General features: G+C 38.4%; 1 protein-coding gene across 1 annotated transcript; it reads right to left on the bottom strand.

The window, feature by feature from the left end:
• Nucleotides 1-1,535: 1,535 nt before the first annotated feature.
• On the bottom strand, nt 1,536-15,389 carry LOC107087720 (E3 ubiquitin-protein ligase TRIM11-like). The gene is made up of 7 exons (XM_015379444.1): nt 14,384-15,389; nt 13,965-14,060; nt 11,311-11,544; nt 8,963-8,985; nt 8,616-8,761; nt 6,532-6,803; nt 1,536-1,914 (listed from the first exon to the last, which is right to left on the bottom strand). The coding sequence occupies exons 1-7, from the start codon at nt 14,870-14,872 to the stop codon at nt 1,645-1,647; spliced, it is 1,530 nt and encodes a 509-aa protein (XP_015234930.1). The 5' UTR covers nt 14,873-15,389; the 3' UTR covers nt 1,536-1,644.
• Nucleotides 15,390-16,535: the final 1,146 nt, after the last annotated feature.

Raw genomic sequence — 16,535 nt, 5'->3', positions numbered from 1 at the left:
TATATATATTATAGGGATTGACTACACTAGGTTTCATTAAAATAATTGCCCAGAACAGGTCTTTTCTTGGCATGGCTCTAAAACTAGCCCAAAAATCACATCTAATGGTTATTATAGTGACTTTGGGTGATTTATTTCCTTCCATTCTCTTACAGTGAGGTTAGAGATCTTGTTAAGAACCTCCTCATTATAGAGCACATTTTGTTCCATTATATTTTGCAAGCAAAAACCTTTTGTAGTTTGCAACATCAAAAGCAATCCAGAATTGCAGAATTAGAAAATCAGTACAAAAAAGAGAAACCTTGTTGCACCAATTTTTACTGATATTTTATTTGTCCATATTTTTATTTTAGCAACAACATTCTTTTTGGGCATCAAGAACGAGCGTTTGCATTGGGTTTGACACGTGAAGAATTTGATCTGGGAAAACGCAATTTAAAAAAGAATGTAATTTGTAAACTTCAGTCTGAAGAACTAAGATTTCAAAGATTAACATTTTAAAACATAAATCTGTATAACAATGTGAAAAAATAATGCTTGGGAAAATACGAAAAATATAATTTGAAAAAAATATACTGCATCATGGAGAAAACAGCAGAGTTACTCTTAAGACAGTTTTGTTTTTAGTAAGACGTTTTCATTTCTGGATTGAATTTTTTCCCCCTTAAATTTCCTGCTTGCTTCCTTGCTGCAACAATAATGGAACAAGATGACTACTTCTACTGTTGCATTTGCAAGACAGACTTTTACCCAAATCCAGCCTTATTTGTCCAAGCAATCTTAAACTGTTTAATTATTGCTTTGACTTTAGTTACAGGCAATGTAGTATAGAAAAAAAAAAAAAAGATAGATCTCACAATGGAGAAATTCACCTCTGCGTTATGACCCATCCACTTTGGGGAGCAGTGGGCTGCCACTGTGCAGCGCCCAGGGAGCAGCGTGCAGTTAAGGGTCTTGTTCAGAGAGCCAGAGTGCAGACTGTGGGGATCAAACCGGGAACTTGCAACCTTCTCAGTGCACAAGGACGCTGCTCTAACCACTAGGCCAACACTCCCTTTTAACCATTTCAGGTTTTATCAAGACTACTAGATCACTACTGTAGATATTATTTAACATGGTCTCTTGTCTTTCATGTTTTTAAGAGGATCAAAGCAAAAAAGGCCTCAAATGATGTCAGAGAGACTCTTTTGATTTAGTTTTGGATGACAAAGTTAATGTTTTATCGAAATTGTGATCCTTTTACAACAGTGTGAATTCATTGAAATTGCTTTTATTTTCATTTTAAATGGATTGCTGTCTCTATAATGGTGATAGAAAGGATTTTGTCTACAACATGTATTTCTTCTAACTATCCTACTTGTTGAATAAATGTACGCAAATCAATGGTTAGATTGTCAGTAAAGTTTCAATGAAATCATTCAACTGAAATTAGAAAACGTTTTTACTATGACTAGAAACAAATGTTCAGATAAAAAAAAAAAACAATAAAAAAAAAATTGGCTTAAAAACAGACTTTATTTAAATGTCCCCCACTTTGCAGTGTCGATACTGTTAGAAAGCATTTCTGGAATAAATTTTTACATGAACAAGTGTCATTTAACTCGCAGTTCTGTGTTAGTAGTTTCCACAGGGCTGTTTTCATCCTCACACTTTGACAATGGAGATGCGACTCTTGAGCTCAGCTTTATAGAGTCCCAAGCCTAAACACACAGGCTGAGTGAAGCTGGTGGAGAAAGTGTGGAGGTGGATAAGGTTGTTGGAAGGCCCCACCTCGGAGAAAGTGATGGTCCCAAAGCTGTAATCCACAGCTACTGCAACTCGATTGCCAACCATCTGGTACGTGAGCCGAGTCTTCCTGCGGTTGTGCCAAGCAGAGAGCTTTCTGTCGTGTTGCTGGGTCAAGCTCCAAGACACCTGGGAGCACAACAGCAACGCTTTCAGCAAAGACACCAATGGAGGGAAAGAGAAACACAACACATACTGCCTGAGTTCTCTGTCGTATTGGTATTTTGCACACAAACATAAAAATGAAATTTGCCTTCGGAATAAATTACTGGCATAAAGGTATTGTGGAGGATTTTTTAAAAGACCCTCCCTCTCCAATAAAAAAAAAAAGCCCATTTCACCTTGTGCCCGCCCTGTTTAATATGTGCTTTCCTCATAGCTCATACAAGCTTATTGTGTCCAGAACCAGCAGGGACTATAGTTAACTCAGTTAACTGACCGTTCAGACAGAAGATCACTGCTTTTTGCTCCGTTAGTCAACTCCTCCTCCACTGCTCAGTGCATGCGCCATCTTTGCTATTAGTCGCCACTGTCGGGTAGCAACAGCCTATGGCGACATTGCTGTGACAGCAAATCCCATGGCACAGGCCGCTGTGACAGCAAATCCCATGGCGCTTTGCGAGGAGAGCTCTCCACACGAAGCATTCCAGGATATATCTAACACTTCTGAGGCCTTTCTGTTCTTCTCATACACTTCGTAGACACTTTTTCTCTTATGACCCGCGGCCATTTTCAAAGAACCACGGTAGCTCACCACACATATGCGGCTGAAAGTGTGCATGCGCATAAAATGATGGCCAGCAAGAAGAGCACGTAGGACAGCTTTACATAAACATATCACCAGAATGATTGACAATTAGGAGGACCAGTTATTTAGATGATCCATCCGGAATTAAAAGATCGTCCTCTATGCCTTTAATTAAAAAACATTGAAGGGCGCCATGGGAATAAAGCCAATATTTGATTCTTTGAGACCAAATCAGTGCAGGTAGAAGGTTGTACACGAGCAAACTCCTCTCATATAGTATGGAAGTGTTGGCTGAAAAAAGGAAGGTAAAGGAAAACTACATATAAGCCTTGAGTGCTGACACTGCTGACCTACATTTGGGGTTGAGTCCCGAAATTGAATACTTGTCCTTAAAAGATTAATTTTATTCTCTCCAGATTTTCACATTTCTACAAAAGCATTCAGGCTAGAAAAAAAAAACAAAATTGAGGCACATGGGGAACCTACAAATGCAAGGGGAAATGCTGCGATATACAGCATACAGCATATGCAAAGGAAAACTGTGGCTAGGAACAATAACAACAGCAGGTTAAAAAAAAGCTGAAAACTAGTTCCTTATAAAGGAAATGCTCCAAAATATTAGGAGAGTCGACCATTATTTTATATTTGACCAAACTCTTATCAAAGACATTTACAGAATGAACTCTGTCTCTAATAGACCAGGTATGTTGACATGGACATGGTGTCTAATGTAACCATGTATCATCATACCAATGATTCCTTTATGGCCACAGTGACTGCAGAAAGTTTGAACTTAACTTTCAAATACTGTCCCAATATAGATGCAAAATTGATCTTATAGTCAGTTTCTTCCTTAATAAATCCCTTTCAAGTTTTGAGTGTTTACTTTTGAATACCCTACCCCTATGATTTTGTGCCATTTAGTCATAAGGATATGAACTTCATATTCATGAGGGAATAAAAAAAGTTTGTACCTGTTGCAGTTTCCTCATTTTACATGTGTACAGTATATGAAGTTGCACCTGGTATTAAGACAAGAATTTAGCATTCTGTCAAGTTTGCACGTTTTCACACATGCAAATATAGCTTAGGGGTGCATTACCATTAGTTTACAGCAAATTCAAAATGTCCTGCAATCACAAAAATGAGCCTTGCAGGCTAAAAAATAGGGTAATAAACCCAAAAATTAAATTTGCAAACAGAAAAAATAGACTCGCACAGAAACACCAAAAACATACGGAGGAAACAATGCTGCAAGGGAGAAAATTTGCAATCAAAGAAAATAGGGAGCAGCAAAGTGGAAAAGCCTTGCAAAAATCCCCTGCTGCAAATACATAAATAATGCTAACACACAAAACACATGCAAAGGATAAATGATGCAAGTACCAAAAAACAACTCCAAGTTAAAGCAGAACTAAGAAACATACCTAAAAATAGCCTCTTCCCCTGTCTGGACATTTTAAACTGTTTATTTTTATTGTGCAAGTTTATGACATGAAAGAGGACACAAAATAAAGGTAACAAATGAGAATCAAATCGGGACAGGTCTCAAAAGTCTTGGGAAAGGCGTTTGCTCTGTGATGAGACCTAAAACAAAAAGAAGGATACAAAACTGGTACAGACTTGTAGGAATTATATCTGCTATACTATTGTGACTTTAGAGTGATCCATCCATCCATCCATCCATTTTCCATCACGCTTATTCCAAGCGCGGTAGCAAGGGATGCTGGTGTCTATCTCCAGCTGTCTACAGGCGAGATGCGGGGTCCACCCTGGACAGGTCGCCAGTCCATCACAAGTCAACAGAGACAAACAACCATTGATGCACACACTCACACCTAATGAGAATTTAGAGAAGTCATTTAACTTAACAGTCATGTTTTTTGGCCTGTGGGACGAAGCCAGAGTATCCGGACAGAACCCACGCCTGCACAGGGAGAACATGAAAACTCAATTGTGAAAGACCCCCGGCTGGGAATTGAACCCGGAACCTTTTTGCGGCAAGGCAGCAGTGCTACCCATTGATATATTTTTTTATTTATATCTATAAAACATGGATAGGGTGAATAACTTTATGAGAGCAAATACAATTAAAAAAATTTACAGGAAAGGCAAACTGACACTGACTGTATAAAAGTAACAATTTGCAGTGAAATGTGGTTGTGATATGAATCTTCTAGCCGAGAGTGACAGCGCTGTGCCTGTGGGGTGCAAGGCTCCCAGAGAGCAGTCAGTGTTTACAACAGTGTTATTTTAAAAATGTCCTTTAAAGAGGAATACCACTTGAACGTTACTAAGAGCTGCTTTAAGAAAAGCTGCAAACTAGGGCTGCAAAACAGAAATGATCCAGACCACTAGGGGGAGAGGATCATCAACTCATATTAGACCAGACCGTATATATTACCAAAAACCAATGGCTGTGTGTCCAAACATCCGTCCTGACCCTTCAATCACTGCATGGAATAGGGAACTATATAGTGGAGTTTGTAGTGAACACAGTCATCTGACCATTCGTACAGATGACCACTGTTTTTTGCTCCCCATTGGTCATGTGACTCCAGTTCCCGGCATGGTGCCTGCACCATCTTTTTTTCTCTCTCATCCCAAAACAAATCCCATGATGCTTTGCGAGGAGAACTCTTGCAAAGCATTTTGAGATATATCTGCTCATCTTGTGACCATGGATGCACTCTACTTTTCAGGGTACATTGTGGGGAATTTGGAGTGCACTACTTTTTCCATCCACTAGAAATTCAGACACTTATATAAAATGGTGTAACCACTATATAGTGCTCTAAATAGGGGTTAGGGTGGATGTTCGGACACAGCTAATATCTATGGATCAGACCATTTGCAAAAACATAAACAGGATGCTTTTCAGCAGGGATTTGGGGGAATAAGGAAAAAAGTAAGTTTCCCTTTGAATTTTCTCTAAGCATTTGATATTTCTGAGTGTCCTAATTATGTCTCCATTTATATGTAAAGCTAATTGCCAACTTTTCTTAAATAACTTGCAGTTGTTTGGCTACTTGTTTTGCAGCTTTTTTACTTTTCGTGTCTTTTGTGTGTTACCAACATTTATGTATTTACAGCTGGTATTGTGTTTCCACTTCACTACTCTTTATTTTCTGTAAGTAAAGCTTTTCTTCTTTGCTTCATCTTTTCTGTGCATGGGCCATTTTGCGTTTTTGTCTCATTTTTGTGTTGCTAGTCTAATTTGTTTGTTTCTAAATTGAATTTTTGTGTTTTAAGGACTTTATTCGACCCATATTTGCTGTGAAATAAAGAATTTGCCCAAGCTTTGCACCCCTTGGCCACTATATGCACTCTTTAAAGATAAGTCCTTTAGAAGTTATATGACCAAGTCAGAGTTCATGTCCACAACCTCTCCAGTTACATGAAAAACATTATTCTGGAGGTATTGTGTTAAGTTATATGAAATGTCTTTATCCTTTAAGCTTGGATTACACATGACCAACTAATAAGTGTGATTTTTCAATATTGTTTAAGTCAATTTTATCTAGGTAACCTTACCTAGATAGATTCTTTGCAAAGGTTAAAAAAAGGTTTCCTCTTCCTTATATGTATGTTTTTTGAGAAACATTTAAAGTTAAATGAGAAATAAAGTGCTCAATAGTGCAAGAAAACATATAGTCAAATCTTTACCATCTGATCCCTGGTTACTGGTATAACTATGAAAGTGTGTCCAAGTTTATCTCATTGGTATAGTTCAACCTTGCACAGAAGCTGATTCCTTTTCTGCCAATTGGATAACTTTCTTTGTTCCCTGAAGTCAGGTTATCATATTAAAACCCTTTCCCCCATCTTTAGAAAAGATGAAATGACCACTGACATGTTTGACGGTGCACCCAAGGTAATATGTGTAGTTTTAGTCCTGATATTGTTTTAAAGTTTGATGTCTTGGTAGGTCTGCAGTGAATTTGTTGCAAATTGTCAGATGAGACAGATGTGCAAGGCATTGCATGTGTTTTCTTTACCTTGTTGTTTCCAAAAGCATTTCCTTCTTTCCCCTTCCGTCCGATGCTGCGGTAGCAGACGGCAATGTCCCAGAATCCCTCAACCTCCAGCTCCCAATAGTAGGTCCCCGAAGAGAAGGTCTGGATTGTGAGGACCTGCGGCCAGTGGTCAAAGCGCTCAGGGTGAGTGGCGCGGGGAAGGCGGCTTTTTACACGTGTGACTGAACGCAGATCATCAGAGATGCTCAGCAGAGGATGTGCAGAGTTTGTGTCCAGGGTCAAAGGGCTGGTTACTGTAGGGAGTAAGAGACTCATCAGTTATCTAAAAAATAACATGTTGAGTGGATATGTATTGAGTACTGTATAACTTATATAATATTTCATTTAAACTCCATTTTAAGCAGATTTTACTCATTATGTCAAACTTTCTCTATCCCTTGAAACTCCGCTTTTTCTCCCATTTTATTGGATTGGCTAATTTTATGGAATAAAAAATAGATATATAGTTTAAAACATAACTGAAAATCTTAAAAGTAATTTTTATGGGTTTTGAACCTTGTTAGCTCTCATCAGACATAAGGTAATTGGGTGGCAAATTCTGAGAGGGAAACCAGTCATCCTTTTGCCACGTGACACTCCCCGGGGCATTCTGGGGGATCGTCCTAATGGATAAAGCCGGAAAAACTTTAGAGACTTTTATTCATTTTCATGATTTGAGTCCGCCTGTGCATAATTTAGTCTCAGTATGTATCTCAGGGGTTTGTCAGAGAACAAACAGCATCACAAAAGTAAGGAGACAGGTGGGGAGATCAGAAATAAAGCTCTAGATAAGCTGTTCAACATGCAAAATCTTATGTGGTGGAAAACCAAGACTGTGCGAAACTCAGAACACATGATTCCCTAAATAAAACATGCAGCTGACAGCATCATACTGTGGAGATTCCTTTTTTTCAGCAGCGATACAGGCCAGAGTAACGTTAACATCCAGAAAAATCTTGAAGAAAAATGGAAACCACAAAAGCCTCAAGAGAAGTCTGTGAAACATGAATGCAAAGCTACAATGGATCAGGTTAGATTGAAGCATTTCAACCTGTTTAGAATGGCCTTGTCCAAGCAAGACCTAAAGATAGAAAATGTATCTTTAGAGAAGCTCATCATCCAGTCAGAATTAGTTTGAGCTGCTCTGCAAAAAAATCAAAAACCTCAGTCTATAGAGATGCAGTTTGAAGGAGAATGCTATATGTATCCACAGGGAGCAAAAGGATTTACCGGTAGTAGCAGATCTTACACTTTGGAAGGGAGCCACTTTTTTAAACATGAACTGATTTTAATGAGAAAGTGTTCTTGGGAAAAAAAACATTTAGGGATGAACAATGTTTATATATTGGAATAGATATTTACACCCAGACCTTGTCAATCTTGTTGTTCAAATGGGAAAATATCTACGTGACCCTGAACATATTAAACTTTAAAAAAGTTTTGCCTGAATCAGAAAAGAGAAAAATGTAGTTTTAGACCAAAAGTCTATCCCTAAGAATGCAAATGCTTTTTCAAATCTATAGATCTTAGACATGTCTTGATTAAAAATAGCTGATCCAGTTTAATCTTATTTCTGCAGTTGGTTTGATTTGCTGTTTTTAATTTAGAGTTAATAGTGGTGGGTCTATGTTTGCTTCTTTAAAAAACTGATACTGCAGTTCAAACGCCAAAGAAGCATATTCCTAAACAATTATATCTTCAGCTGGAGTCGCTGGTGAGGAACATGTCTGTTATCCTGTTTAGATTCCGTATTTATAAAGAATTGTATAACGTATTAGAGCAGCTTTTCTTTTCCTTTTACTTCACAAATATGCATGTTTTTGTTTTGCTCTAACATATACAAATAAAATTAAATACATTAGGGTTTGTGGTTATAATAAAAGCAAATATAGAAAAATTTAAGGGACATGAATAATTTTCCAAACGTAACTTCAAAAGCAGACATTTGATAGATAAAAAATGGGTCATTGGAAAAAGAAAACATAATTTCCTCTATGTTGAACAACTGAATTGAAGATATTTAATGGGCTGGTTTGTGCAGCCCATGGGTGTAAAGAGTTACTCACAGAGCTCCTTCTTAAGCTCGCTGAGGCAGCGGAGGGTGGCAGTGATGAACTCTCGATATTTGCTCTCTATGTCTTCAATGATGTGCTTCCTGTCCATGCAGATGGGCTCAGGGAGGAAAAGTGGGCAATTCAGGTCTGCTAACAATCTGCAATAAACCACATGGTCCAGAGTAAGAAAAGTCCCTGGAAAATTCCTTTCAATTATGACATTCTCTAAAGCAAACATCATCTAAACTGGACATGTCCCTTATTATCGTTAATTGATCATCCCAAACATTCTTAACAGAGGAATGTTTACTGCTTGGATGAAACATAAAAATGGCCTCTGTTGATTGGCTCGGACTTACTTTGTGTCATCTGATTGAAATGCCTGCAAAAGAAAAGGAAAGTTGAAAGCAATGTGTGACATTATGTTCCAAGAGAGATAAAGAAAAGTCAAGATCACCTCAAGGTTATTCTAAGGAAGCATGCTCTATTCTATTTTTCTTTATTGAATAAAAGGTTATTGACACAATATAAACTGAAAATTCTGTAAAAGTAGTTTAAAAGAATTCAAAAGGTCTGAATCAATTACATTTGCAGCATTTCTTTATTCATTTGCTTGTAAAAGCGAGTCTTTCTCATGGTCTTGATGCAGAATTTCAGTTGGACTAAAGCCTGAGCTTTACTGGAACACACTGGTTAAAATTACTCCTTTTAAACATGGAAATGACTTGAGTTTCCCTTACTCTTGAAAAAAAAAAGGTTAAAGAAAATTATTCAAAACTCAGCAGATTTCAAACATTTTCTCAAAATTTGATCAACATTGTTTCTCTGGCTGGGCATGATAATAGAGACTATCTAGGGGGAGGGCAGATTAGGGTGACTGCATGAAGATCTTATAAATTCATAAACTTGCAATTTATTGGTAAACATAAATTGTACAAAGCAGAAACAGGCAGATGCTCTGAACTTGAAGTACTTTTTTTTTTATAACTATTGCTGTTTGAATCTACAATAAACCCCATGAGCAACAGCTCTTTGCATTTTTCTCCTCCCCATGCCCCTCTCTTCTCATCTCTTCATGTGATGCCAACTTTTTACAGGGACAGCATCACAATTTTTGCTTTAACTGCACCAACAGAGGGGATCGAGCGTTTTCTGTTGCAGCTCCAAAACTTTGGAATGGATTGCCACTGCACATTAGACAGGCCACCTCTCTGTCTCATCTTAAAACTCTTCTTAAAACCCACCTCTTTTCTTTGGCTTTTGACACCATGTAGAGTGTTGATTTTATGTATACACATGCATATTTTTATCCTGTGCGGGCAGTGCTTTTATTTTATTTACTTTTATTTATTTTAGTTATTTTATCTTTTTTGTGCAGCACTTTGGAAACCTTGTGTTTATTGAAATCGTGCTATATAAATAAAGTGGATTGGATTGGATAACTGCAGCCTGGCAATCTTCCAGCTATCTCAATCTTCCCTATATGCACAATTTGGAGGTGCACCATCTTTTCTGAAGAAATCCTATAGCATAAAGCAAGGGTAGGCAATGTCATTTCTCCACTGTACCACTGTCCTGCAGCTTTTGCATGTATCCCTTGCATCACCTCCTTGACATGTCGGTAGGTTTAGCAGAGACCTGGTGGTAAACCATTTATTTGTTTCAGGTGTGAAGAAGGGGTGCAAACAAAAGCTAGGGGGCAGTGGCACTAATTGAATGGCATTGCCTACCCTTGGCTTACAGATTGCAGTGCATATCTACGTATATTGATTCATAAACGGTGAAACATGCCTCCATTCATTGGCATGAAGCCTGGGTATTGCTTGCTAACATCACCCTGGCTTCAGTTAAAGAAAGGACTGAAGCCAGGTGTAGTGAGATACTGTTGGTGCAAGGCTGACATCCTTATGCCTGAAACTAACTTTTTTCTTCACTCTGATACAGTAGCTGCAAAAATAAAACTATATCATTTTGTTGTTCCAGCACTGTATTGGGGTTCTCACTGCTTGTTCTTGACACAATGTCTAAAATTATTTTTTGCGGCATATCCCAGAACAGTTGCGTTGTTGGTCCTGATTTGGATAGGCTTTAAGTAGGAAGAGCAAACATAATTTTCCCCTTCTTTTTCAGTTTGAAAATTCCTGTTTGCCGCAAATGCAGAAATCTGTATAATGATCTAAGTAATGCATAAACAGAGGATTGGCAGAAAGAAAATATAAACATTTGTGTATATTTTCTAATATAAAGCTGTTAGCTCTTCCCCTCTTCCTCCTCCTCTTCCTCATCAATCCAAAAATGCCTCCTCTATCATTTTGTTGCTGTTGTACTTTCTTTCCAGGGTGTTACGAAAGCTACAGTGGGCGGAGTACTCTTTGAATTCGGCAGATGACCTTCTCATATGTTTTCCTGAAGACCAGAGAAACAATTTTTTGTTATTGCCATTTCAAGGGCAACTTTTATGTTCTGACCACTGTTGCTACCAGCATCCTTAAAATATTTTGTGGAAGGGCAAAACAGAATAAAGCATTTACTCCAGAGAAATTAAATTGTTGGGATTAAACAGTTATATCTTGTATATCTGAATGTTTTGCACAAACTTTTGCAATCCTTCTTGCACTGCAAGTTAAGTAAACTTATATGGGTCTCTTTGCCATGCTTGCTGTAACCAAGTACCTATTGCTGCACTGAGTAGTTTGGAGATTCTCACCCAAATGAGCAGGAAAGGGTCAGTCTCTGCCAGCAGCAGGTTCAGGTAGTGCTGAATTTTCACTGTCTGGCTCATGTCGTCTTTCACTCTGACGCAGTCTTGTTGCACACGCTCTATGATCTGCTGCCTTTCCTTCTTGGTGATCTCCTTTAGAGCCAACACCAACCTCTTCACCTGGACCTGTAGATCTGTGTCCAGCCGTTCCACCTGGCTGTTATCCTGCTTTAGAGAGTCCTGCAGGATGTCATACCAAAAATGAACTAGGGCCATAAGAAACAGGGTACTCTTATAACAGTTAGTGTATTTTTGTTATTGTTTTGTTTTTGCCATATTTGGACAACAAAAATCTAAATGTCATGAAACTGATTTTGTTTTAAAATCTCTTTTGCTGATTTTGGGGTTGGCTGGCTGTTTACTTCTGGTAATTGGAGTGAGCAGGTGCACCCATCCATCTTCTAGCTAACCACTTTCCTCCCAACTGCCAACATGCCTGTTACCTGCCTCTCTCTATCAGTCTTCACCAGATTGTCTCCTTGCACTACCAGCCTTCCTGTATCCCTGTGGTTGGCCTGTCTTGATTCTGATCAGCCTCCTACTCGGGTCTTTTCTTGCCTGTCTCCGGTTGTTCCACCTGTGTTCCAGTTTGTTCAAAGCTTTCCTCCAGCCTGTTAGCAACCATCCCTCAGCTTAAAGCCTACATCAGCTTGTCAGCTGCTGATTCTGCACTCATTTGCCTCTTCGGGCTTGCTACCAGTCTTCCTTTCTGCATACCAGAACATTTCAGAAGTGTTTATTCAAGTTTTTAAAACACACTGTGTCTGGTTTAATACCATGTTCTTAGAAGTTATTGCATCACACAAATAGTATTTGATTTTGATGCTACTGTGATATTGAAGTAATATTACTGAATAATTTAGATTGAATGAAAGAATGTTTAAAACAGCAACATTTTGAGGTGTTTTAAGACCAGAAATAATTATTGAAAAGTGGGCCTTAATAAAATTTTTTCCCTCTTAAGTACAATAATAGACGTTGAATACCCAGTTTTCAATGTCTTTTCAAAAATCTTTCACTTTTCAACCAAATGTAGATGTTGTTTATGATGTTTAATCATGTCATCTTTTCATTGTCTTTCCAGCCAATTATTGCTCGGTGGGTAGAAGACCATCGTGATGGTTCAGATGTATAAACCTTCAGATGTTGAAAATGACATGCAGCACAGATGGCTTGGTAGTATAACGAAAGAATCCAGTAATGAACAATTAAAAAACAGCAGCTTAAATACTGAGAAGAAAAATGACAGAGGAAACAGATGGGCTAATCAGTGGTAATGAAGAAAAGTTGTAGGAAGCTGAGGGAGGGAGACTAATTAACATGAACAAATAAATTCAAGCACAAATAGATGAAGGGAAGCTGACAGTAGTCAAAAGAAATAAATCCAAATGCAACATGAACTGCACAAAAGATCAACAGAGACTTCAAACAAAGGAATGAACCAATATGGCAAAACCATAAATGAAGAAAGAATAGCTGAATATGGCAAGAACTAATGAACATAACAAACAACAAGGAAATTTCAAGAGTTAAAAAACAATCCACTGGACTTAGTTTCCAAGTTTGAAGATGTTTCCCTTCCCATCCAGCTTTTTCAATTCAAAATGTCAGAACTAGCATTGAGTTCGAGGCTTTATAAAGTGGACCAAAACAAAGCCTTATTTTGCCTTAGAAAACATGAAAATTAAACCAGAAGTACGGGTCCGCTCCTTAGGAATGTGGAGTCGTTTGGTTCCTTTGTGAGCCCGCAATAGCCGATACTTGTTTATCCCCCTGAAAGGGGGGTTGTTAGGGAGAATTGTTGGTCTGGCTGAACAGGCGAGATGTTCTAGTCTCCTGTATGGGGGTGGGGGACTCTATAACGCCTCAAACTCAATGCTAATTCTGACATTTTGAATTGAAGAAGCTTCCTGGAAGCAAAACGTCTTCAAACTTGGAAACTAAGTCCAGTTGATTGTTTTTTTTTTGTTTGTTTTTTTACTTTTTTTGGAATGACTATGACCTGGATGACTGAGAAATGTCACCAGCATATAACATGGAAACAATACAAAGACAAAAAAAATCTGTCAATTTGTAAGAAAAAAACAGACAAACAAACAAACCCTCCAGTATGGAATAAATGATGAAACACCCACAATTACCCAACTTAATATAGGTAAGGAGTATCACATCGGGCGCATATGATGAGAACATCATTACTAGTTTTTTAAAAGGAGTTTAGCATTATTTAACCTTCCTAACTTGGAGCCTACTTGCATGGACATCAAAATTGTCAACAAGATACTTCTCGTCCAAGTAATTTTAGCCAAAGGAGGTAAAACTTTTCAGAGCAAAGTTACCCAAAATTGTTCCTTAACTTAAACACATATTTTATTAAGAGAAGCATAACAAGATTAGTCATTTAAATGTTTAGCAATAAAGACTAAAATTCCTTAAATGGGGTGTCTTATTTACTTCAAATGACAACATACAATATATTTAACTAAATCAGGTGATTAAAGATAATAATTTATCTTTAAAAAGTTTTGTGCCCCCAAGGTTATGAAATAGCTTTATAGTTTAGGACAACTTTAGCTGATAAAGTCAAGGTTTCAACTTACCGCCATGACAGAATCGATGTTTTCATGCTCTTTGAGAACTTTCTCACCCTCTTTTAGCTTCTTTTCTGCTTTGCTGAGGAGATTCTGTAAGATGATCTGCAAAATGAAGAATCTGTTAACCATGATCTGACCAGCGACAACACACTGACCTGCAAATACATTAAGATCCCCTGAATGTTTTCTAAATATCTAATAATTACAGCATGTTTTATAATGATTCTATATTATAGACGGACGAACAGCAGTGCGTAATTAGAAAGTGAAGAGAATGTGGTAATAAAAATCAAAAGACTTTGAGCCATTATATTCTAAACCCACTTTCTGTTGGTTTGACACAGAAAATCCCAGTAATGTACTTTAATGTTTGTGGTTGCAGTGTGATAAAATTTTAATGATTTTATTAAAATCATCAAGCTCACCTTCAGGTCCTCCTCCACTTTTTTCAGCGGCTTCACTTTGTGCAGAGTGTGTCCCCCCTCCAGCAGACAGTCCCCGCAGACATAAACCCTCTCATCCACACAGTAGTAACGAAATACCTCTAAGTGAGCAGGACACCTGCGCTGGGACAGGTCCCCCAACGGCTCCACCAGCAGGTGGCTGCTGAACGCTGGTCTCTCCAGGTGGGGTCGAAGGTGGTCAGCACAAAGCGACACCTCACACCTCAAGCAGGTTTTGACAGCCATCGGGGAGGGACCGTCCTCCCCCTGGAGAGGGCAGCAGTCACAGAGGACTTCACCATGCTCCTCCTGACATTGGGGGCAGGTGAAACAACCTTTTCGCTCCTCCTGAGGGATCCAGGCCTCACGGATGCAGGCAGGACAGAAGCTGTGGCCACAGGGCAGAGGGTGGGCCTGGCTGAAGCTGTCCCGGCAGACGGAACAGGTCAGCTCTTCCTCCAAAGCTGCCATGGAGCTCAAAAGATGATGCCTAATGATGGATACAAGCTAATTGATTTGAAGCAGAATGAAGCAAACAAGTGAGTTGGAAGGCAATCAATGAAGCTAGAAAAAATATAAACAGCTCTTTGGGGCTCAAATGAAAGAATATTTGTGGCGGTTAGATGTCCTTCCTTCATGTAACAGCATTAGAAAGACGAGAGGGAAGCCTTTGATTTGTGCCAACTGTTCACTCAGACCAGTAATCCTGTCTACTGGGATTTTCACCTACTCTGTTCTAAGATTAGAACAATTCTCAGTACATACAAAAGAAGTCGGCATAAAAACAGAAGAATGGCAAATTAAACACATAATGATCAACATTCTATTGAAAAACTGCTCTAACATGTGAACTGACATCCACAACTTGGCATTGAAACAAGATCGATGGCCCAAGTAGTCAATTAAAAGCAAGCAATGCGCAGCAGATGAGGAAAAAACAAAGCTATTTTCTTCTCTTTTTCATCTAAGGAAGATTGGAAAGATTAAAATACTAACCAAATGAGTATTGACTTACTGAGATACAAGCTGTTCCAAAGAACGGGGATCAGGAGATCATCCTCCACACCTTGTTTTCTTCATTCCTTCTACTCATGCTCTATGCAGATTATCTTTGATTTATTTTATTCCTGTTTTTACATATTAGCTTCTTAATTATCAACAAACTAAAAGTGATAATAAAATCCCACGTTACGCTCTACTCTCCTGGTGTTATCGGATTGCTGCCATCAGTGGAGGGCAGCTGGTAGATCGGCTAATCCCAACTGATTCATGGCAGTCAGAGAGGTCGCCTGACCCTAAATTGCTAGGGGGAGGTAGGAGGTTATTAGGAAAGGTTAAATGTAGAAGATTCTTAGTTTTTAGATACATTTTCGGTTGTTTTTTCCCCCAGATTATAACTCCATACTAATTTCTGTTATTTATTTATTTATTTTATTTTTTTATTTTTTTATAATAAAGTAAACTAGAGTAGATGAAAATTATGAAGTGGGAAGAACATGAATATAAAAATATTGAGTATGCTAGAGCTGCAATAACTGAGAAATGGTTAGCCACCTTTCTTGACATGTAGAGCATTTTTTCCAGAAGCGGACAGAGAGTACTTAGTACTCTGAAGGAGCACCTGAATGTCGTATCTCATCTGTTAATAAATGTCCCAGAGCTAGATGATAGCCCGACAGATTTGCTTTCATAAGCAGACCACTATTACTGTTGCCATAATGTTTTACTTGGCACTTGTGTATGAAACTTTATTGAAAATTATTAAGGGAGTAAAATCAAATACAAAGTCATGGAGATAAAATAAGCTTCCAGAGCAGTGGGTAGCCCACATATCCATGTGTGTGGAAGGCAAAAATGATGGTTATTACTATTCAGGGTGGTATATACAGTATTTGTAGCTGCAGCTTAGTATTTAGTATCAGTGTGTATATGTGAGTACCTGGAACCAAACTCCTGTGGTATGTATGCATGGACTTGTTCTTGCATAAAGGGTTTACAAAGCTTCTTCAGATGAAAGATATGCTTAATAGCAGGTGTGGGCGGCCCCAGACTTGCCCTAGAGGGCCAAGGACCCAGAAAGAGGCAATCCTCGCCCCAGATATTCAAAAGCACCCCAAATCATGACACAAGTAGG

The sequence above is a fragment of the Cyprinodon variegatus genome, unplaced genomic scaffold (genome assembly GCF_000732505.1).
Source record: "Cyprinodon variegatus isolate N-32 unplaced genomic scaffold, C_variegatus-1.0 Scaffold192, whole genome shotgun sequence".
In the NCBI taxonomy this organism is placed as follows: Eukaryota; Metazoa; Chordata; class Actinopteri; order Cyprinodontiformes; family Cyprinodontidae; genus Cyprinodon; species Cyprinodon variegatus.
Note: the sequence above shows the minus strand (reverse complement) of the source record. Positions and strands in the feature narration are given on the sequence as shown.

What these genes read in the sequence shown, in the direction of transcription:
- LOC107087720 (XM_015379444.1), bottom strand. Translation starts at nt 14,872, where the DNA reads ATGGCAGCTTTGGAGGAAGAGCTGACCTGTTCCGTCTGCCGGGACAGC. An exon ending in AAGTGGAGGAGGACCTGAAG is followed by an intron (nt 14,061 to 14,383) that starts GTGAGCTTGATG and finishes TTCATTTTGCAG; the next exon opens with ATCATCTTACAGAATCTCCT. An exon ending in ACATCGATTCTGTCATGGCG is followed by an intron (nt 11,545 to 13,964) that starts GTAAGTTGAAAC and finishes GACATCCTGCAG; the next exon opens with GACTCTCTAAAGCAGGATAA.